The following is a 24,680-nucleotide window of genomic DNA, read 5'->3' as shown; positions in this document are numbered from 1 at the left end:
TTCCCACCATGATGGCTCGTTGAATCAGAGACAGGTGAGAGTCCTTTAGCAAGATGGAAGTCACAATGTTTTGTAGCTTAATCAGAGAAATTATATCCCATCACCTTTCCATAATCTATTGATTAAAAGCAAGTCGCTTGGCCAGCCCACCTACACAGGCACATGAACCGGGTGTGAGCAGTAGGAGGTGCAGATCCCTGGGGACCATCTGAGAGGCTGCTAACCATCACATCTTTTTGTTTTGTCTTAATCTTTTTTTTTCTTTCCAATTTTTATTTAAATTCTAGCTCGTTAGCATATAGTGTAATACTGGCTTCAGGAGCAGAATTTAGTGATTCATCACTTATGTATCCCACCCGTGCTCAATCCAACAAGTGCCCTCCTTAATCCCATGCACATCTAATACAGCCTTGATGCGAGCTTCTCAGGGAACCCCTGTGCCTCAGAAGAGCCAAATTAACACATCTATACAAACAAAACTCTAAAGAACAGTTTTACTTACTAGACTTTGATTCCAGCAAGGGGATAATCTCTCATTAAAAACAGATTTGCAGGGGCGCCTGGGGGGCGCAGTCGTTAAGTGTCTGCCTTCGGCTCAGGGCGTGATCCCAGAGTTCTGGGATCGAGCCCCATGTCAGGCTCCTCCACTGGGAGCCTGCTTCTTCCTCTCCCACTCCCCCTGCTTGTGTTCCCTCTCTCGCTGGCTGTCTATCTCTGTCAAATAAATAAATAAAATCTTAAAAAAAAAACAGATTTGCTGTTGTTGTTACTTTAATGTGTCTGGATAAAGGGGATTTAAAATAGGTTGTTTTGCATGATGTATGATTTTCTGTCACATTTACTGGCATAATATTTTCTTCCTCAAGAACTGCAACTTCCAGCAGACATTTCATTTCTAGCACAGGTAAGGAGGAATTACTTATGCATTATAAATTAATAGATTCTCATTACATAATTGGTTACAAATGCAGCAGAATTCAAACTGAAACCACTGTAGGCAGGAGTACTCTTTCCTTGCTTTAGGTAGGTCTCTGAGCATTACACTTTTTTTCCTTCTTCAAATAAGATGATGTGTTTCACACCAATTGCTCAAAAAAGTGCATCAGAGCAATTCCTGCTCTTGATAGCAGACTTCAAGGCTGGTGCATGTGAATGTGGGGTGAAAAGACTGTATAAAGGTGAAAATATCCTAGGTACTTCCTTTGTCCTAACAAAGCATAATGCTATGCAACTAGCAAGAAATTCGTTTGAATCTCCACAATACCAGACTAATAGAGAATTATTCTGTTTTTTTTTTTTTTTTTTTTTTTTTTTTTTTTTTTGAGGTGGGGAGAAGGTCCAGTGTAACAGGAGGGAGGTAGAAACCACCGAAGTATTATTTTAGGTTTTATGGATAGGAAAACCACAACATATGGCACTAGAGTCATTTCTTTTCTCTTAATAAACTTGTGAATAGTAGTTGGAGGTTAGGTTTCTGCTCCAGCACCCTGACCAATCAACTGTTCTTTCTGTTATAATGCATCTATTTTGGATCTCAGAATGACCTGAGGGAACTTGACAAGTTGGCCAGGTTTCAGAGAAAAGTGGTCAATGTATCGAAAGAGCAAAGGCTCTATCGAAAGGCAAAGAACTAAATCAGAAAATCTAGGTATAATTCCAGGGACATGGGGATTTTTTTTTTTTTTTTTTAGCTTTGTCTGAAATTAGGAAGGAATGAAAAACTGAAATTGGGAAAAGATAAATTCAGACTGACTATCCAGCCCAAGACACGGGGTTGAGGATTATTAAAGGAAATAGTGAAAGTTCATTATATGAGACAATGAAAACCTAGACCAGCTGCAGTGTTCCAGAATGCACCCAAAGTAATCCTATCTGGGCTCCAGGGAGTAGCCTGACCTGGGTAGCAATTTCCAGCTTTAACTGAGAATCTCTATTATTGCGTTAGTTTTGTGGGTTGGCTCCAGGCATCAAATAGTTTTCGATGGTGACTCTTATTTCCTGTAGTTGAATCCATATTTCCGGGGCTGCCTTGCATTCAGGGCTGCTGCAGTCTTCTACCTGCTTCACGGCTCTGGGGAATCTAATACAAATTTTCACGCTGCAGTATGGACAGCTTGCAAAATAAGAAGCTTGCAATGGGATACGTGGTGTTCGTGCCAAGGGTATTCATCACTCATCGTTACCTGTGGGGTTAGACTGATCCAGGAATGTCCTTTTGAGCAACTCTTCCATGTGACCAAAAAAAAAACCCCTCAGAAACGATACAGCCTTTTTTTATGAAGTGAAAGATTTTAGTGCTAAAGTGATAGGAAAAGGGCTCATGAGTTTGAATGAAAGTTTTAGTTAGCAGTGTATGTAAATGATAGAAGAGAGGTGGGATTACTTTGCTTTCATGAGGATTTATGCAGCCGGTTCATTATTACTATGCAAAAATTTCCCTTTGTTTTTTTGGAGTTTGAACCCCAGCCTCAATTCCTTAAAGCTCTATTTTGCTCTACTCCATAGTAGATCAGCTGCAAAGAACAGGTTACAGGTGTGTGAGCTACTGGTGGCTTTAGCCCTGGGGCAGCTCAGGGCAGCAGGAACCTGGGGCACAGTCACCTTGGGCTAGAGACAGTTTGTCCATTCACCTCAGTGTTGCCCTAAAATGATTACCGGGTAAACTTAAAAATACCACGTCCGTGTTTGAGAAGCAGTGCTCTTTCCTTGGAGTAATCCTTCTAGCTCCCGTTGATGGCCTGAAACATGCAAAGGGAGGTCAAGGGTCATAGATGTTGTGCTTTCCTTCACTGACTATTTCCCACAATCTGCTTTCTTCCACTGAAGACTTCCCCTTGCATCTGCCCATGCAGGACAACATATATGTCCTTTTCTGAGTTCTGAATGTAAGTTTCTGATTTGACTTTATTTCAAAAGCTCTTCTTTAGCCAAAATGACTTACGTACTTGTTTGTTCAGTGTGTGGTAGGAAAATAAAATGCTCAGCGGGAAATTTCCAGATCCAGCTAGACTTCTTTCCATTGAGTAAATCATCTAACCTCTCTGTATAAGAACACTGATGATCTCTGATGTCCTTTCAAGCATGATGAATTTGTGCAAATGCTCAATGTAGTCATGCTATACCATCTGGTTATTACTATTACTGTAAGTGATTCATTATGTAACATGAAAACCTTATAAATATTAAATATTTTTATTGACAAGCTAGGTATCCACATATTCAACAGTTGAGTAGATATTTCATCTTAGGCACTGTGTTTGTGCTGGGGACACAAAAGTGACTAATTCATAGTTCGTTTCCCTAAGAAGTTCATCTTCTAGTGGTGACAGATCATAAGCAGAAAGTTATGTTCCATTTGGTGAGACTGATGATAGATGATGTCTACATTCAGGCTGCCTTGCCAAGACAGGGTGGGCGCCAGCTCCCAGAGATGCCTTTGGGTTGCCAAAGGGTGTGAGGAAGACACAGAAGTCTGCAGGCTGCTCACCCTCATCCTCATCTGGTTCTGCAGGCACATCCTTCTGCCATCGTCGCTAACGCTCTGCCTTTACCCTGTTGATTGTGATGGACCTAATCATACAACACCTTGGTGTCGTCCTTCATCGTGTAGTTAGAAAGATTCTCTTCTGGGCTTGAAAGGTAGATTTTGGTTTTAATTTTATGCCTGAAGGTGCACCTTGACAAACCACTGATAGATGAAGGTCATGGGTCACTGATTGCCTGTGCTTCCATCTGTCATTTGGCCTGGAGGATGCTGATACAGTTATTTTGAACTTTACGTGATTTAAGGCAAATCTAGTGATTCAGGAGAGAATGACTGCTATCTGGAATTAATGCTATAGAAATAGGAAAGTCTTCATATTTTGAAAGAAAAGAGAAAGGGTTTTTTTTTTTTTTTAAAGGATTTTTATATAGGAAGGTTCTTTGAATAATAAAAACAAATTGAATCAGTGCATATTTTTTTAAAATACAGCTTTGCTGGGGCACCTGGGTGGCTCAGTCGGTTAAATGTCTGACTCTTGATTTTGGCTCAGCTCATGATCTCAGGATTATTAGATTAACACCCCAGCCCCCCCCCCACACACATGTTGGGCTCTGTGCAGGGTGTGGAGCCTGCTTAAAATTCTCTCTCCCTCTCCTCTGCCTCTCCCCTTCCCCTCTCTCCGTCTCTATAAATAAATAAATAAATAAATAAATAAATAAAATTCACCTTTGTTATTTCTAAGTAATTATAGTACCCACTACTGCCAGGAAACAGCACTACTAGCTAGTAAGCATAATAATGGGCTCTTAAGCCATACTGTTCCTGGGCTGGACTCTGACATTTCCCACTTACTGTTTGAGCTTGGTCAGTTGGTTTAAATTTTTCACTTCTTTCTCCCTCAGTGTTTCATCTGTGAAACTGCAGGTTTGTAATAGGACACATCTAACAGCGGGTTAAATGTAACATATATGCAAGGCACTTTACCAACAAGGGCTTGGTTTTGGAAAGCATTCGCATCAGCCTTGCAATTCACCTTTGGGGAGCCCTTTCCTCCATGTACTTTCACATCTAGCATCTCATTTAATCTAATTTCAGCACAAATGTTGTTAGGCGGCTTTTGCTAATGAAGGCCCAGACCGGTGAAGTGGTTTGTCCCATGACATGTAGCCGATTAAGTGCAGATTTCGTGTTCCTCCTCTTACACCCCAACAATCTCAAACTAAAAGGAGGAAAAATGGTGGCTTGCAGATTCTTCTAGGCCTGGCCAGCGTTTTGGTTTTTTTGTCAAGTCTTTGTCTAGAGAGATGCTTTCAGCCATTTTTCAGAGCTGTCATTCCCCGTTGGCGCTCCTGTTGTGTCTTACCAGACTCGCGCGGGCTGGGTGGTGAGCTCCTTGAGGTCAGCACACGGGCACGTTCTCTAATGTGTTCTGTCCTTTCCAGTGCTCAGCCGGGGTTCAGTCCCAGGTGCTCTGACTCCCAACGCCTGTGATCTGAAGCACAGTTGAGTCTGTGATTGGTAAATAATAGAATCATCTCAGATTAAAGTGAAAGTTGTGTTGCAATTTTGCTACGCACGAGGAGCCAGAACAAAGGAAGCAGGATGATAACTTTCAGCAGGAAAGTAAATTCTCCAGCTCGGCTTCTGCACAGACACGAGCCCTCTCAGTTCCATTTCATGCAAATTTAACATGAGCACTTGTGTGATGGGCTCCCTTCTCGGAGAGGAGCCCCCCTAGTGCCTCAGGACTCTGACTCCAAACAGACACCCTTCCTCCTGTTCTCCAAGGCCCACTGTATCTAGTCCCCACCATGTTTCTGGGCACTTTCAGCATCCCCGGTGGCATCCTGCAGCCTTTCTGAGATCATGATATTTACACTTTTGTTTATTTATTTACTTTGCCAATTATCTTACAAGGTAACAATGATTGCTTTTGTTACCCCTCCATTCACAAACTTGCACAGAATTTGAATGATGGGTTGCAACTCTATTTTCCCTGGGGGAAGCCGCTTATATTTAATGAGCATTTTGCAGGATGCAGGGTGTGTCAGGAATGCATACAGGTGCTTCAGAGGCAAAGCCTGTAAAATCACTCTCAATATTCAATACAATCTCCTCTCCCTTACATGCAACCAGTGGGGACAGGTAGATTTTGAAATTTATATGTATGTTTCTAGGTTTTAGAAGGCAGTAGGTGTGCAGACCGTTGATCATATATCTCACGTGTGGCCAGCACGGTGTAATCATACACGTTGTAAGTGGGATACGTGAAAACTGCAAATAGTTTCATGTGCATTTAGTTACATTTTGAGTTATGAAATGCACTTTTGGTTTTCAGAGCTTTTTGGACTTTGGAATGGATTGCCCAAGCACCTCTCAGGGCCACTTCCTCTCTGCTGCTCTGATTGCACGGTCGCACGAAGGCTGGCCTCTCAGAGAGGCAGCCTCTCAGGAAGCAGGGAATGAGCTGCTAACCTGCTTTCCACCGAGTGTGTTTGGGTAATTCAGCCACACTTTTCCATCACAGGTTTATCTGTGTCTGGGAAAGGGAAAACGAGGACACCAATATGACTTTTTCTTCCCGTCTTCTCTTATTGACTCAGTTTCCCCACCCTGCACGTGCCCAGTAGAGACTTCTCTTAGGTAGCGCTGTCTTCCTGTGCTAGCCTGTGACTTCTAGGAAGATCTCTAAGATCTGAGCCTATTTCTGCTCTACAGGATATAAGCTGTTTGAATAAAACAAACGAATTTAAGACTTAAAATTGACGTCTGCCTTAGTCTGTTCGGGCTGCTGTAACGAAGTTCCACAGACGGGGTAGCTTATTAACAACACTTCTCACCGTTCTGGAGGCTAGAAGTCTAAGGTGAAGGTGCTGGCAGATTTGGTGTCTGGTGAGGGTCTGCTCCCTCAGAGTGGCCACCTTCTCACTATAATATGGGTAGAAGAGGCTAGAGAACCCGTGGGGTCCTTTTTTAAAGGGTACTAATTCCATTCATGAGGCCCTGCGCTCATGACCTAATCACCTCCCAAAAGCCCCAACTGAAAACAACATCACTTCGCGGGTTAGGATTTCAACATAAGATTTTTTTTTTTTTCCAAAGGAGCAGGCACAAACGTTCAGTCTGTAACAGCTTTCCTTCCTTGAAGCTGGGTTCCACTTTCCCCAAGAACGAGAAATTGTCAAGGAAGAAAGTATTTTAGTTTAATATTCAAAAATATTTTGCTCATTTCATCAGTGTGATAGTGTTGAAGAAGTGAATCACATGACTGATATATACGTGTGTGTGTGTTTTGTGTATGTATACATTTGCAAACATATTTATATCTTGACATAGAACATTTCTAGATTATATAAAAGTTTGCGGCAGAGTGGAGCCTTATACCACCATCCTTTAGCATAAGAGACTTTTAACCTATTAACCATTTAAAAACTTTTACAGGCATCCCAGTGGTAGGAGTATTCTCGTGGCAAGAGTAGTAAATTCCAAGTATTGTATTCAGCAGTGAGGTGGTGTTTTCTACCTATAATTGCCTGGGCCTTGTATTCCCTTTAATCTATTATCTAATGAATTCTAGAGGTAACGTATTTTTGAAGTGGAGGGATTAGCTGAACTGTCTCGTGCTTACTTAGTACTTCAAAAATCAGTACTAGTCACATGCACACTCACTCACACACACACATATTGGCAAACTAAAAGTGAGCCTCTCAGACACTCTTGGGAGGGTTGGTCATTGGGTAGTTGATCTTAGAGATGAAACATTGATCTAGGTTTTGGAGATAGAGTTAGGAAGGTGCCGAGGGGGCTGCAATACTGAAATAGTAATGTTCAGGTAACAGAGAACTTTCAGGAACAAATCCCCTCAGTCAGTGTGAACTGTTCGTGTGTGGAGGAAGCCATGTCTACTCATCATTCACATGATCGCCTCAGTACACATTATCTGTGAAGAGTTTGCTAAACTCACTGCCAACATTTTCAAGATAAAATATATGACCCGCCAACCACAGGGAGAAGAACTATTTCCCCAGGTTTTCTTCTCTAGCCATAATAATATTACAGGGATCAGAGATTTTGAGCCCTGCTTCCTGTTAATATGAAGGGAGGATATGATGAGTCCTGACAAACCCACGTGTTTTAAATATAGTATGTTGGAACCTTGAAATAGGGACATCCTAATGCTATTTCATTTTTTAAAGAATGAAGAGCAAGAAACTGAAAAAGGAGGATACTAAAATTTATTCATTTGCCACTCTGCTGGAGGGGTTTTATCTTCTTGTTTCAAAACATAGTAGGAACTCTGTTGGACTCTTTGCTTCAAAGCAAAGCAGGATAAAGTAGGTTCATCTCATTCTCTTTGAAAAGGGTTATTTAGTGAAGCCCCATTAGAATCTCGTCACGAATCCCATTCAAGAGAAACTGGTCGCAGAGTGTGGGCATCAGGCTTAGCATTCTGCAATTTTTCTCATATTTGATAGAGGTGGTTCTTTCCAGTACATTTTAAGCCTGCGTTGGTATGAGTTTACAAGTAAACTACTATAATTCTGCCCATATACTAAGTCTTTGAAGCTACATTTTCCTTTATGTCCATTATTTTCACCAGTTCTTTCTTCTTTTCCCACTCTCTTTATTCCCATAGCTTCACTGACTTCAAAGAGAATATGAGAGAATAAATGGGATAAAAAATGAAAAAGGAAGAAAGGACAAGAGGACTCACTGCATTCTGTGTCCTTTCAGGGGCATGTGAGCTTGCAAATAGGGCAGAGGGTTTAGGTGGAGAGCAGGGGTTTTCAGCCGCAGCACTATTAACATTTGGGCCAGATGATTTTTTTGTTGTGGGGCACAGTACTGTGTTGAGCGGCATTCCTCGGCTCTACCCAGTAGATCCAAGAGCACTCACCTCAGTTGTGACCATTAAAAATGTCTCCAGACATGGTCAAATGTCCCTAGAGGGGCAAAATTGTCCATGGTTGAGAACCACTGATTTAGAGTCTTTTCAACAGGGATGATAGGAACTGATGTGCATTTTTAAAATATAATTTTGTCTGTAGAGACTGGAGTGTTGAGAGTCACAAGTGGAAATAAGGAGACCGGTTCTAGGAAAGAGATAATTGTGTTTGGAGTCGGGTGGTGTCAACAGAGATGTATAATTAATATTAGTGGCTAGTATTTCTTGTGAATAAGCTGATATGAATACAAGCTTTGTAAAGATTTACGTACTATAAAGCAACAGCACAGTGGCTGGCATACTGTAGGCGCTCAGTAAATGTATGTTGAATGAATAAATGAATGAATGCACTGTGGTTGTCCCACTGTAATCGTTGCTACCATGACCAGTTATAGGATATAAAGTCCATGGTCAATATAGTGGTGGCTTTGGCTTCATTTTTCTTAATGAGCTGGTACGTAAGATTTTTTTGGTTGTTGAAGGTTGATTCTGTCCGTAGGGCAGAGCCTTCAACTACATACTGAATCATTAGAGGGAAGCCCTAAAACTAGTAGTCTCAATTGTTTTTGTTCTTTCCACTGTAGGTGATTATGCCGCATTGTAAACTTGACTACAGAAAAACACGCATGTAAGGTTCTTGACCTGTCGTCAGGGGAAGCAGCCATTATTTCCGGCAATGGATAAAAGCCTTCTTCTTTTTGCATTTTGCGTTTAAAAAGTGCTCTGAGGGTGCCTGGGTAGCTCAATTGGTTGAACATCTGACTCTTGATTCCAGCTCAGGTTGTCATCTCAGGGTCATGAGATCGAGCCCTGTGTCAGGCTCCTCGCTCAGTGTGGAGTCTGGAGATTCTTTCTCTCTCCCTCTCCCTCTGCCCCTCCTGCTTCTCTCTCTCTCTAAATAGGTAAACAATCTTAAAAAAAGGCTCTGAGTACCAAAATCTTTTAACCTGAGTTGATAGAATGGGCTCAGATCTGTATTGAATTTTTTAAATCTACTTTTTATTTGGAATGATTCTTAATGTTATCTAATGCGTAATATCCATCTGCCCATTAAAGAATCAAAAGTATACAAAAGTGATAGGCGACACGGCACCACAGTGACAGAAGGATGGCAAAAGGATTGAGGCTCTGGTTGGAATATTTCTCTGGGCTTTTCTGGAGGATGTGAAGCTGTGCTGGAAAGCTCATAACCATAGATGTTTCTATGATGTGTCTTTACTTTCTCCTGCCAACTGGATTGGAAATATTACAAATAAAAGTATTTCTTGTGGTATTTGCACATATCTTATTCTAGTTCCAGGAAAAACAATATACATGAAATATATATCCATAAAAGGCTTCATCTGAAAAGTGATCAATCTTTAGGGATGTTTGATTCATTTCAAGATTTAGGTAAAAGCCAATGTCTTTCGATTCTTCTATTAAATCTAAATTACGATTGGCTTCAGGTGGTTGTTATTGGTTTGCCAAGGGATTTCCATACCAAGGGTCTCCTCCTAGTTCATGACATCTAGGTACTTTGGTGAATTCAACAAACCTTGCATAAAGTACTTTTTTGAAGATTTTTTTAAAGAATTGGTTCTTCTTAGGGATTTGAAGGGCAAAAAGCTGTGGGAAAGGAAGTAAAAACACTAAATGCGATCAAACTCCTTCAAATGAAGTTTGAAAACTTGAATGTGATTTCCAGGAAACACAAAGAGAGTAGTTCTCTTTATCAATGACTGGAGGGCAGTCTGGAGGAAAATGACAAAAGTCTTTTTCAATTATTTGGTAATGCTCAGTGGACTGAACAGCTATTAAAATAATGTGACTCCATATTTTTTTATCATTTAAAAATTACAGAGAGATCATTCTCTACATATCTACTTTATCCCAGTTTTAAATAAGGCAAATAAAATATCATTGAATCAAGGACTGTGAATCCCCATAGTACTAGAAAGAAAATAAATTTTGATATTAATTCTCCTAGTTTGGGAAATAAGTAGAAGCACTAGCAATAAGTCGTCTGCATTTGTTACCTCTTTCTCACATTTGTATTAAGATGAATATACAAACAAGTAAATATCGAATGTACCAGATTGAAGCAATCCTAAATAAGACATCCTAATATTTTGAGAATGTTTTGTAATGTTTATAGGTCTTTTTTGCAATCATTTTTATTTCTTCATTAACAGGAACATATACTCCTTTGTTCATGCTAGGGCCCAGGTATCCTTACCAAGTTTCTGTTTTCAGTTTAACAAAATATAAATTTACATTGACAAATTCCAACCAATTAATAGCCTTGGAACATAAAGTGTGATGTTTCCCTATTTGCGTGAAGGCCATTTGTTCTTTCTTTAGGTTTTGTGCTCTCTGTCGGTAGGCAGCGAAAAGCGCACACATGAGTTCATCACTAGGGCAAGGAAGAGACTTTTTGCCTGGGGATGGGATGCTGGGATGGGGAGCGTATTGACACCTCCTCAGGGTATAGGTGCTAAATCCTCTCAGGGTTTGGAGATTCCATGTGAGGGAGGGTTGGCAAGAACAATGTAAACGGGGAAATGAGTCATGCCCACCACAGGGAGAACTAGTTTTTAAATAAATTAATCCCTGTGGCATGGGTGATAAAGATTGAACAGATTATATTTTTAGTTAAAATGTGTGACCAATGGTAAAATATGCTGAAGAATTTAAGGGACCAGTTATTTCTTTTCTGTGGTTTTTGAATAAACATTTTCACAATGCATCCAAAATAGGTCCTGATCTGGGGATTCCGTTTACACTGCTTCTTTGTCACTGTATCACAGAGTCTCTGGAAAATGTTCCCCTTTGCTCCTCACCCCCTTTTCTCTTGCTAGCTACTCCCCTTCCCACTTAAGACTTCCTCAGAGAAGCCTGTCCTGTCTCCCCACCTCTACCTCCCCAGCCCAAATAGGTCTGGTTCTCCCTTTATATGTTCTCACAAGTCCTTGAACTTTTCTTTACATTCTTTCGGTTTTAAGTATTGATTTTGTGATTATTTATTAATGTCTGTCTTCCCTAATAGACTATAGGATCGATCAGAACTAGAAACAGCTTTCATCATATTTACCACAAATATCCCCATTTATTGGCTCAATCCTTGACACATGTGGCCCTAAAATTTTCTGTATGTAAATAAATAACACACTCCTTACTCCACCACATGTAAAACCATTCAAACGGATATTTTACCAAAATTTACGTACCCTGTATCTCTGGCTAAAACAAAAAAAAAATCTCTGTTTGATTCTGAGGTACGTCGTGTTCTGGTCCTCATGATTTTGCTTCCCATCCTAATTCATTTTGGAATTAAAAACCAAACTTCTGTGATCCAGAAGGTAGTATTGTTTTTTTGGAAATTGAGAACAGCTGTATGTTACAAGGATTCAGTTCAGTGTTGCTGAAATGGATGGAGTATTATATTTTTCTTCTGACCCCTTCGTAAGCCTCTGGAAGAATAATATACACCTGTCTCAGTGAAACAAAAATGGTCAAAAAATTTTATTTCACAACTAGTCATATAGTGAGTTCAGGTTTAAAATTTCACTATTTCATACAACTTAATCTAAGAGAGAGACTGACTGTGGACCATGGATAGAAAGTGAAGTCAAATCAAGTTCCAATAAGAAGGTGTCTTGACCACTAGGCAGAGAGTCTCTGTTAAAACCAGTAAGTCTTAACTAAAAGTTAATCTGGTTTTGGGTCTACTAGAAAATATACAAACTGAGGGGAGAAAGAAAATTCTCCATTTGGGGATTCAGGGATAGGGAGGAGGATGTGTGTACATATTTAATAGTCTTCTGTATTGATGCTCTGGACTCATTTTTTTCCCTCCTTAAAAAAAATAAAGGCATAGAATTATTCTATGACCTAAGATTGACTTTCTGTAAATGTACGTTTTACTGATAAGTTATGAATAGTTTATGATGATTTTAAATTAAAACCAGAAGTTAAATTTGGAACATGGAGGAGATAAATAAGTTAACTCTCAAAAATGTTGTGTCTTAAACTGTCATATCATATATCAAATAAAAAACTCTCTAGAGACTCTTTCTGGCTGTGATCAGAGCTATTCTTAGCAGAGCCCCTGTCTGGTCTGGTAGTTGGAATCTATGAGCGTTTGCTTTTGTAATTTTACAGTCACTGAGGCTGTTTATATTGAAACGCCCACTCTGGCACTCACATTAATATTTATTAATGATATGATAATTAAAAGTGGAAGTTTAAGTTTCAGGGCATTTGGAGATATTTCAGTAGAACCAGTGTAAAGCATCGGTAATTGTATATCAGGGCTGCTTGTAATGATCACGGAGGACATATAATTACCTCCAAAGGATTGGCAGTATGATTAAGTGTGGGGAGCCAAGATACTTCTGTTCTTTTCAGATAGTAATTTGGTGGCAAAATGCAACCATTCTAGGTGTAAATTGTATAAAAATAAAAAAATGCCCCATGAATTTAAAATATTGGTTCCCCTGCACCTTTCAGAAGCATGGTGGCATAGAAGAAATAGCAAAGCTGACCTTCCTTAATCTCAGTTGCCACAGCTATAGAATGGGCCGGGGGGGGGGGTTACTACAGTCCATTTTGTGGGGTGAGTATTAAGAGCTACAGTGTAGTCAGTGACTGACATAGGAATTGTAGGAGGTGCTCAATAAATGATTTATATTATTTAGGAGGCAGTGAACGGAATGGTTCAATGTCCTTGTTTCATTACCTACTAGCTTTGTGATAAGATCATCAGTTTCTTAAGGTTTTTTTATCATCTGTGAAATAGGAAAAATGGCCCCGAAATTGCAGGCCGGCTTGAGGAGTGAAATGAGTTCATGAACATAACATTCGTAGAATATTATCCAGCAGGAGGGTAGCTGTAAATAATGGCAGCTTTAATTACACTCATTAATATAATAATGAACAGTAACATCACTCAGTCTTGATATGCCTCAGTTTTTTTATCTTTAGGATTAAATTTCTCTAGAGCAAAAGTGCTGTTTGTATCGGGTGGCAATACCCTGAAGAAAATCCCAGCCGTTAGCACTAACTGTGTAGTCAAAGGAGCAAAGGCTTCAGAAACGGGAAATACTGCCCAGCGGGGATTTGGGTTTTGTGTTTTACAGAGAGGATCGTGAATGGGGATAGTAAGTATTATTCTCTTCAAAGAAATATTAGTTTTTTGTTTTTAAAGTGCTTTGAGGCAGAGATACCAGATTGTAAGTCCTGAAGATCCGGCAGTATGTATACGTATATATATTTAAACCTCTTACTATTTCAGTCATTTCTGTCTTTCCTGCCATATAGTCATTGTTTTCAGGAAATTGCTCTAGTCTTCATTTAGTTCATATACAGCCTGGACTGGGCACATATTATGCCTATCACGACCCCAGGAGTGGTTGGTGTTAGCTAATTGCCATCTTAATTTTTGTTGACCAATTTTTAAACGTATAAAACTAGATAGAGAATGTAGGAAGCATCAACGAGTTAGCTAACTAGTCCCAAACCCCTCCATGCATCCACGCAAATATCTTCAAAATTACCCGCAAAGTTAATGGGAGTCCTCAAGGTAAACATTGCGTTAAGAGAAACACTCTTCCGTCCATGTCTTTATGTTTTTATAGTCATTTGTATCTATGTCGTAGGCTAATTCATGCCGTACGCCTTTAAGGAGAAATCTTATCTGTGCATACCCTTATTTCCAGAGCTAGAGCTCCTCATGGTAACCAAACAGAATTCAAGATAACCAGTCAATATTCTTAGCTAGAGAGTTGTTCCTCTGCATCGTCTAAGGTATACATTTACACCCTGCCCATATGGAATACCAAATGAAAACCAACCAAACCAAATATTGGGAGTGGAGTGGAACAAGTCGCAAAAAGAATTGGAGGGGTCGTTCTTACTTTTTTAGATATTCTGAGTGTCAGTTACTATCCTGAACTTTAGAGAGGCAACAATGTAATTTCTCTTTCAGGTGGGAGAATCAGATTCCTTTGAAAACTGTGAACTCTTTTTGGGATCAAGGTCATTGTTCAACACTATACCTTTGGCAGTGGGACAAGTTGGTGTTTTTAAACTGAGACTATAAGGCAGAGAATTTCCAGTCTGTTCTCGTGTTACCATCACCGTTAATGTGGGGATGAAAGGCATGTGAAGGGACTACAAGGAGAGGCTTTGTTTTCATTTCCCAATTTAGGTAGGGGTAAAAAAATGTCAGATATCAGCAACTTCATGTGGTCTGCCTAGTAGTTGGCCAACCCGTGGTGTTAGGTTTTGTTTCATTCCTAGGAGGCTCTCTGAATGAAAACATGACACGCTGAAAGGAAAGTTAGGAAGGCCATTTTCTCAGTCAATTGACAGAACATTTAATCACTGTATTTACTGGCCTATTATTTTAACTGTGAGGGTCTCGAACAGAAATTGGTTTATCTTTCAGGTCTCAGCTCAGTTCCAATTTAACTTGTACAGAGAAGGGTTCTCAGACTCTCTACCTCCATCTATATTTTCTCTCAAAGTAATTCTTATCATAATTTGTTCATTATACGAAATATAACTTAATTAATGCAGTTGTATTAACCTTTACAAACTTTTTTCTTTCCCCAGACTGAAAAGAATCCATAATTTTATAGGCTCCTCAATCCTAGATTGGCTCTTAGAAATTTGTCATGCAAAATCTGAGAGGAAGTGGTGAAATTTGCTAGCAGTTAAAACAATCTCTATGGTAAGGGAGTGAGAAGGGACTGTGGATAGGCTGTAAAAGGAAAAAGGAACGGAAGTAGAGAGCATTTGCCATAAGGTATCTAGTGATGATTTGACACTAAATATATATATGTATATGAGCATGTTTATATTTATATATTACTGTTATTTATTAAAGAATATTTATATTTATATATTATTGTCATTTATTGACAAAATGGTCCATGCTTTGAAAATGCTTTCTAGAGAAAAAAATCAGTAACATATCAAACTTCAAAAAGTTGACTTAATATTGTAGCTCATATTTCAAATCATAAAATATCCATATAAACTAAATTCCATTAAATTGAAAACTATTTCAAAACTTTGTAAAATATGCTCTTCATTACAATGTGTTTTGCTGTATCTTGCTATGAATAATAATAGCCCAGAAGAGAACTTTGTATTATTGACAAGTCTTTGGCAAGATACTTCTGTTCTTCTCGGATAGTAATTTGGCGGCAAGATGCAACCATTCTAGGTATAAATTGTATAAAAATAAAAAAAATGCATGCAGAAAATTACTTATATGATCCTAAATTGTCCACAGGGGAAACTGAGTTAATGAACATGGGGGAAAGTATTTTGAAGAGATGGGTATTTAAACATATAGAGATATAATACACACTTGACTGTGAAATGATTATATTTGAAAGGTAAAAGGTTTGAGTGGCTCAGGTTCCCTCATACAATACTTAAGGAATTTTCATTTGTGTAAAAGTTGGGTTGGGTCCAACTGCTTGAGATATATCTTTATTGTAAAGGAAATTTTCCTAAAGTCAGATTGCTTCCCTAACTCTGCCTTTTATTTTTTATTTTATTTTATTTTTTAAAGATTTTATTTATTTATTTGACAGAGAGAGAGAGACAGCCAGCAAGAGAGGGAACACAAGCAGGGGCAGTAGGAGAGGAAGAAGCAGGCTCCTAGTGGGGCAGGGAGCCGGATGCGGGGCTCGATCCCAGGGCTCTGGGATTACGCCCTGAGCCAAAGGCAGACGCTTAAGGACTGAGCCACCCAGGCGCCCTCTAACTCTGCCTTTTAAAGAATAAAAAATGTTAACATTAGCACTGGTACTCCAAGTAGAAGTAGAAAGCACAAGAAAATGAATATCACGTTAAATATAAAGCCACCGCTGGAACATTCACCAGTTCATCATCTTCTAGGCTCTCTTATTTGCAAAGATCTGTCCTTCCGCTGACTGTTTCGGAGACCCTACAAAGAGGGGACAATCGTGACACAATGAGATGTAGGCTTTCTGGTGATCGTTTAACACTTTATAGTCTCTTTAAATTCTCAAATCTTTCATCAACGAAGAGATTTAGGACAATTCACAGGAAGGTTTTTATTATAATAACTATGAGAGCTAAAAGCACTCATTGACTGTAGAGGTGGAATTAAGCTGTTCCGAAACAAGAATTTTTTTCCTAAGTCAAATGTAAAGGAAGGGCAAGGGTTGATAGTTAATCTTTCGAGCAATTCATTAGTCTATACTTAGTCTTAACTTCCTAATTTCATAAGAGACTGATTTGTAAGGGAAGTTTTCTATTTCAGACTTCAGGAGTTTCTTCAAAATACCTTCTCTGAAGGCTTTATCAGAGCAGAAATTGTTTGAGCTGACTCAGTATTTATTTATTATACCAGGCAGACAGGCGTTTGGCTAGCAAACCTAAGTCCAGTTACACAATGTCGTTCGCATGTCATTTTGAGAGGAGAAGCAGGTTGGACGCGTGGCTCAGGGTAGAGGTCCCTCTCAGTATAAGAATTTAGGAAGTGAGCTGCTTTCTCATTCATAATACTAACGAAAGGGAAATCCTAGGATTTGGTTTAAATAGATTAATGGGCTACTGTATTTTAAAACTGTTGACAGTCTGTTCTGGCACTTCAGGAAGTGCTATCGTGTTCATGCGTAGTAGATTATGAGAGATTAGTGATCATACAATTTACAGTGAGCTAATGGTGTGTTTGTGTCAGAGAACTGCATTACACAACCATGTTCCCAGCACTAAGTAAGCATGCCCGTCTTGGGAAACTACGAAATGGCCGTACAAGAACCCAGGGGGTGAACATGGTGGGAATCAAGGCCATAAAGACACGGACTACCTTTCATGTTTTAATTTGCACCAGTGCATCTGAGGCCTAAGAGCAGAAGCTGTTCTCCAGCATCTGCCAGACAAGCCCATGTGTTTATTTTGTTTGTTTGTTTTTTTAGAACATAAAAAAGTTGTAAAGCATGGAGACTTGCTCAACAGCTGGACTACAGTCTTTGCTGGGTTAAGCCTATTCCCTGATTCCGTATTTGTGAGTAGGGATTTGCGGGAGTCAAATTCTCATGTTTGTGAATTCAGATCTAGAAGAAATTATAGGATAAAAATTGGGCCATTCTTTAAAAATAAAATCTGTTAAGGTCATTATTTAATGCCAAGCCACTATCATACTACATTTGGCTTTTCCTTCCAAGGAAATAGTATTTAAGAAATTTGCCAGGGCCCTGATTCTGCAAGACTGAGTCCTTTCTGACTTATGGGACAGATATTGAAAGGGTTATTTCTCAGTTCTTTGGATGTGCAGCACCAATCCCTTATTGATTCATCTCTTCTGCTCTCCTAAGGGCCTCATTCCGAGTAGCAATGGGATCAATAGGATACTTTGTTCAATCATTTATTTATTCAGTAATATTTATTCACTGTCAACTATGTACCAGATATTGCTGTAGGCCTGTGCTTTCCAATACGAAGTCACTAACCACATGTACCTATTTGAGTCCTTGAAATATGGCTAGTTTGAATTGAGATGTGCTCCAAGTACAAGGTATTCACTGGATTTTACAGATATAGCACACAAAAAAGAAGGTAGATTATATTAGTATTGTTTTATATTGGTTATCATTTAACATGTCATCACTATAAATCTTGCTGAGAAACTATGTGGGCAGCAAATATTGTTTTATTTAGCAATATCTACAAAGCATGGATATGGAGGCTCTGAATGTCTGCTACAGCTAGTCTATCATTGGCACAAGGTAACAACCCCAGGGTTCCCTCATGGCTGGAAGCCACTTTGTCTAGATGTAGGATCCTAAGAGAAAAGATGCTGACCTGAGTATGCCCAACTGTAGTGGGTTAAGCGGTGCCCCCCACCCCCTCAAAGATATGTGCACTTCCAAATCCTTGGAACTTACGAATATGGCCTTATTTGGAAGAGGGTCTTGCAGATGTTTAAATCAAGGATTTTAGTGTGAGATCATCCTGCATTATCTGAATAGGCTCTAAATCCAATGACAAGTATCCTTATAAGAGACAGAAGAGGAGAGGACAGGAACACAGAGGACAAGGCCATGTGAAGAAAGAGGCAGAGACCGGAGTCATGCAGCCGCAAGCCAAGGACTACATGGATCTACCAGAAGTTGGTAGAGGCTAGGAAGGATTCTCCCCTGGAACCTCCAGAGAATGGCCCTGCTGATACTTTGATTCTAGACTTCTGATCTCCAGAACTGTGAAAATAAATTTCTGTTGTTTTAATCTACCATGTTTGTGGTAAATTGTTATGGCAGTCCTTAGAAACTAATACATCCACTCTTTTTTTCTCCTATAACACATGGATTAGATAAATTTGGTCCTTGAGAAGGACCAGAAGAATTACTCTAATCTAAGGTCCTTCGTATGGAAACAAAGACATCCCCTTCCTGTAAAATGATGGGCTCTTGGTTTTTTAAAAATTTGAATTCAATTAGTTAACATATAGTGTATTGTTAGTTTCAGAGGTAGAATTCAGTGAGTCATCAGTCTTGTATAACACCCAGTGCTCATTATATCACGTGCCCTCCTTAATGTCCATCATCCAGTTACCCCATCCCCCCAACACCTTCCCCTCCAGTAACCCTCAGTTTGTTTCCTATCATTAAGCATCTCTTATGGTTTGTCTCCCTCTCTGATTTATGATGGGATCTTTGCATTTTCTAGTTCTCAAATACACAGGTTCAGTTTAATTTTTTTACTCACTTTATTTCACCGTTTTCATCCTTTTAGTCTGTGACAAACCCCATCCAACCCCTTCTTACACCCTGATCCAAGATTAAAATAACTCCTCCATACATTGTTCCCATGTTCTTACTGTTTATTTCATTTATTCAACTAATATTTTGAGAATCACATTGATAGGACAGTACATTGCAATATTTTTTTGGGGGACACACTGTGAACAAAACAGACAAAAATCTCTGCCCTCCTGGATCCTAATTTCTAGTAGGGGCAGAGAGACAGTAAATGCTAACAAGAAATAACATAGCATATTATCGACTAATGAGTGCTGTGGAGCACAGACAAGTAAAGCAAGGTAAGTGGCTTCAGGGTACTGGAGGTGTGGGAGGCTGGCTTGCAGTATGAGTTAAAGTGGTCAGCATGGGCCTCATTGAGTCGATGACATTTGAACAAAGACTTGAAGGAGTTAGCCAAGCACCTATCTGTGGGAACAGCATTCCAGGCAGAGAGAACAACTGCAGCAAAGACCTCAGGGTAGAAGCATCCCTGGTGTGTGTGCAACAGAGTCTAGTGTGGTTGGGAGTAGAGTCAGCAGGGGACAAATTGGTAGGAGAAGAGGTGTTGGGAAGTGGGGGAGGCATGTAGGATCCATTAGGCTATTGTAGGGATTTGGCATTTCTCTTGAGTGAAATGCAGAGTGCTTGGAGATTTGAGCAGAGGAATGTCCTATTCTGACTTAAATTAGAAAAATTATTTTGGCTGAAGTGCTGAGAATGGGCCATGGAGGTGGCTCAGGTGGGACCAAGGATAGAAGCAGAGAGACCTATTAAGAGAATGTTGCAATTGAGAAATAACATTGCCTCAGACCTGGGGGGCCAGTGGACTTGATAGGAAGGAGTGGGGTTATGGATACAATTTGAAGGTATAGTCAATAGGGTGTGAAAGAGTAAAAGGAATCAAGGTTGATTCCATAATTTTAGCTCGAACCTCTGAAAGGATAGAGAGAGTTGTTTTCAGTGAAAGAAGAAAGGCTGTAGAGACAACAAATTTTGTGGGGAGCGGGGAGGGAGGGTATGATTCATTTCCAAGTGGATTTTCTCATTATCGTACAATTAGCCTGCGCTAGTGATTCTATTAATAAGCAAATTAGAAGTGATGCAGGCATAGTTCAGTCTTCACTGGACTCAGGGGTGTTCTTGGCTTACCCATTATGGTAATGGCAGAGATCCAAGCTTTGCATTTACTTATTATTAGTCTGACTCTGTAAGGTCCCGAGGACCTGAAGTTACTGATTTTGTACTTGGCATTTCTTCTAGCTAACCTTCATTCCGTCCTTCCTCCAACATGATAGATTCTCTTTTTAATTACTAAGAGCTGCCTTTCACATTTTTCTGAATAACATCTCAATTTTCTTTCAAGGATTCGACTCCCTATTATTTCTCACATTTTTAGTTGCCATCTTAGTGCTTCTTTAGCCTTCCCATTCTCTGGGCCTACAATAACCTTCCAATAAATTCCCGTTTTTAAAAAAATATAAAGTTGTTTTTTATGATTTTGATGAAGAACCCTAGTGGATAGAGATAAATGAGAGAAAATATGACTTTAAACATTAGAATTCTGTATTACAAAGGTTGTCATAATGCTTAATTCAGAAAGGTAATTTACACATTTTGTGTGGTTTCATGTGCATTGAACCTCATGAGCTTTTATCCTATGACATTGTCAACAAATATTATCAAAGAGTTCAGGGGAATGGCTGCTGGTGGGCTCCCTAAGCTGAGATTTCTTTGCTCAGACTATTTAAGCTCAACTGGGTTCATGAGCTTAGTTGTCTCTACAAAGATAGGTCTGAAGAGGATTTTGCTTGGAGTCATAATTCAATCACCATTGGCATATATTCACTCTTTTTATATCTTTCAGCTTTGTTGTTGAACTGGCGATTTATTCTTCTTTTTGTCTTAGGTTTATTTTTATTGCTTTCTTCAGTCCTGTATCAAATTGCTTAATATAATGAATACATTGATAGAATCAACCCCAAGGAGAAAATGTTTCCATTTCCTTCTCTTCTTTCAGATCCTGAGTCTACTCATTCTTAAATCGTGAGTTTAATCCTGAAACATCAGTTTTTATCTTCTCGGTCCAATGGACCCCTTTGATTAAAAAAATATATTTAGACCATTTAACAAGGAAATTGTGAATTAAGAATAAAGGGATAGTGAAAAACAGCTATGGTAGAAATTTTAATAAGGATTTAAACTGTATTTGCATTGGAAAAATGCAATGCGTTTGAAAACTGATGAGTAATTTTTTTGGAGAAGATTGACATCTTCTTTCCTCCATAATTATAAAACATTTTTATTTTTACACTCATAAAAACCAATGAGAATGGTTATTTTTGTGAATTTTTTTGTTTATACTTTATGTATTTCCTTCCAATTATCTTTGTGCACAGAGCCGCTCTAGCATTTCTTTCATTTATAAATTACCTTATATAAATTATATCAGGTAAATTTTGGTACATAAACATCATAAAAGATGAGGGAATACTCTTCCCTTTAGCAAAACAACATGTTCCAGATTTTTGTTGTGAATCTTTTTTGCAAGATGAAGTATTTTATGTTAAGTGATTAACTCATAGGAATACTATATTTTCTCATTATTAACCACTATTCTACGTAGTTCAGATATATTAACTCATTTGATCATTTAATCTTTACACCTATGGAGTACTACCAGTATCCCATTTTATAAAAGAAGAAACTGAGGAACATGGAGGATCAGTGACTTGCCCCACATCACACATCTAGTGAGTAGCAGAGCCAGAGTCAAGCCTAGGCAATCTTCTCTGAACCAACCTTATAGTCCGTAAGAATAAACGGTGTGAACGTATGGCCACAAATCTTGTGACACTCTGGAAACAACAATATTCAAAATGGAGGGCAAACCGTACAGGAGAGCTGTGTAGAGGTTCCCAACCTGCGCATTACAGATAGTTAACAGATCTACGTACACACTTAATTCCATCAGTCCATGGGCAGCCTCCCCTTAGTTCCTGTGAGACACTTCTATTTACCCCAGTGTGCTGTGTTATTTTCTATGGGTCATATGACATGAAAATGGTTAAGAGTACTGGTTCGCTCTATCAGTATGCTAGTATATCCATGGTATACCATCAGGGCCCATTGAACCCAGTATTAGTTCTTGAGTTTCTTTTTTGGTCACTGTATTTGTAAAGATTGGTATTTCATGAGTATTATGCGTTCTTAGATTTTCCACAGAACAAAGAGAGGAGCTAACAAAAAGAAGTCTGGATGTACAGAAGAGAAAGGGGTAAAAGATCAGATTCACTCATAGAGTGGGAATGGAGAGACACAGGGGTTCAAATGGAAGCATTATTTTGGATAAGTGCATTATTTCACTTATTCAACAAATATTTATTGATCTCCTACTATTACTGGGCCCTTGCCAGGCTCAGAATAAAGTAGTGATTATTATAGACATGGGTCCCAATCTTCACACAGCTTAGAGTATAGCAGGAGATATGGATATGAAACCAGAAGAATGCTATGAAAGGAGAACCATATTTCTGGGTCTCCTTACCTAAATTTTTTTCCTCTACTTTTCTTTAAGCATTCATGAACCCCAAGGCTTTCTCCTGGGTGCTCTTATGTTTTCACTCACAGCCTCTCTGAGGAATCTCACCTAAATCCGAAGGTCACTTAGGCAACGTACACAGTTGTTCTCCAAATATGCATGTCTTGCTCTATCTCTCTCCTGAGACTTAGACTGATATATTCAGCTGTACATTCTAACTTTACCCACTGAAGTCTAGTTGGCATTTCAAACTCAACTTGACTGGAAATGAACTCATTTTTTCCTCAAAAGCTGTTTCTTCTAATATACTCCCAAAGGTAAAAGTGCTGATATGATCTGCCCATTTCCCAAGTGAAAAGCTTAGGGATTTCTAGAAACACCTCCATCTCCTTCAGCTCCCACCTCTAATCACCACAGAATTCTATCAGTTGATTGTTTCTTCTTCCCATTGTCTTATTTCAGGCTATTATAGCTTTTAGTCTGTGTTTCTGCAGTTACTTTTTATACTAAATTATACAAGTAAGTGGTAGGGTTCCTGATTTAGTTGTATGTTTGGTTTTATGGGTTTTGATCTGAGATTATTAACTTTACTTGTCTTGCTTTTTGAAATTTATTGAAGTTCTCTTTGTGCTGTCATATATAGTTAATTTTTGACAATGTACTACTAGCATTGAAAAAAATGCCTTCTTTGGTTTTAGGACATAAAGTTGGAGATCTATGTTGCCTTAATAATTATCTGTTGAGGTCATTCCTATCTATACTTTTTTTGTCCGCCTGATCTTCTGTGGACAGAGAGAGGTAAAATAAAACTTTGACCATTAAGGGTTAGTCTATTCTCCTTGTTTTGTTTTGCTTACAAGTGTCAATGCTTATTCAAAGTTCCCTGTGATTCAGATTGTTTCTGTGATTTCTTTCTTTTCTTCTCTCCAGGTAACAAGAATCAGACTCTGCAAGATTGCTTGCCATGTAGAGTCCATCTGACTGACTGTGCTCCACCGACAGATCATTCCAGGGAGAGCAGGGAGTTTGTGTGATTTCTTCTTCTTCCTGATTTCTTCTAGATCCAGGTAAAGTCCTTGCACACATTTGCCATTGTTGCAATTAAGGTCTTGTTAGGGTGGCCCTCAGGGAGGATCACCTGCTTTGCAGAATATCACTCTGTGGCCTTGTTTGAGGTGCAGCTGCCAACATCTGTCTCCCTTGGAGTGTCCCTCACCATGATAGACACGGTCCCTCACTGTGACAGTCACTGCATCTGGGAGCCTTTGTCATCGATTGTGGTTCAAAGTTATATACAGTCTTGTTGAAATGGTATTTATATTCCTATTTCTCATTCTCTTTGTGATACAGGAGTAATTTTTGAAAGTAGAAAGGCTTAGCATTTTTTTCTGTTCCACCTATTTAAAACCCTAAAATACCATTGCTGTCAAGTTGGCTTCTCTATCCGCAGACTTGTTCTCCAGTTCAAGTTCAACGCTGCTTTCAGAGTAAGCTTTCTTCATGAAAGACTCATCAGGGCATGGGCTTGCTTAAGGCCCATCAGTGACTTCCGACCACCTTCAAGTTACAGTTGAAACTCCTTCACATGACACAGGATGTTCCGTATGGTCGGACGCATGAAAATCTATAGCCTAATTTCCTCCCTCCCTCCTTCTCAACACACATACCATGCTGAACTGTTTGTGGTTTCCCAATTGTCCCATGTTCTTTCTGCTGCCTTGCCATTGTATATTCTATTTGCTTGACCAGGAATGGATGCTTATATCTGAACCCAGCCGAAGCATTGCATTCTCTGGTCTCTTTCTCATTCTAAGGTCTCAGTCACAGGCCTTGGCTGTGTGCTCTGATAGCATCCATGTCCAAATGCCATATTACTCCTTTATTTGTTGAATTTTTGTTATGTACCAGATCCTGTTAAAATCTTGGGAGTACACTAGAGAATGAAAC

At 39.2% G+C, this 24,680-nt stretch overlaps 1 protein-coding gene across 1 annotated transcript in view; it reads left to right on the top strand.

Annotated features, from left to right (window-relative positions):
• Nucleotides 1-24,432, top strand: part of PAPSS1 (3'-phosphoadenosine 5'-phosphosulfate synthase 1) — a 225,085-nt gene extending 200,653 nt beyond the window's left edge. Inside the window, exon 12 of the mRNA XM_040626210.1 lies at nt 23,664-24,432. Within this exon, the coding sequence (XP_040482144.1) occupies nt 23,664-23,667 (4 nt within the window). The 3' untranslated portion in view covers nt 23,668-24,432. The remainder of the gene's footprint in view (nt 1-23,663) is intronic.
• Nucleotides 24,433-24,680: the final 248 nt, after the last annotated feature.

The sequence above is a fragment of the Ursus maritimus genome, unplaced genomic scaffold (assembly GCF_017311325.1).
Source record: "Ursus maritimus isolate PB19 unplaced genomic scaffold, ASM1731132v1 scaffold_11, whole genome shotgun sequence".
In the NCBI taxonomy this organism is placed as follows: domain Eukaryota; kingdom Metazoa; phylum Chordata; class Mammalia; order Carnivora; family Ursidae; genus Ursus; species Ursus maritimus.
The sequence above is the reverse complement of the archived record's forward strand: the minus strand, read 5'-3'. Positions and strand labels throughout refer to the sequence as shown.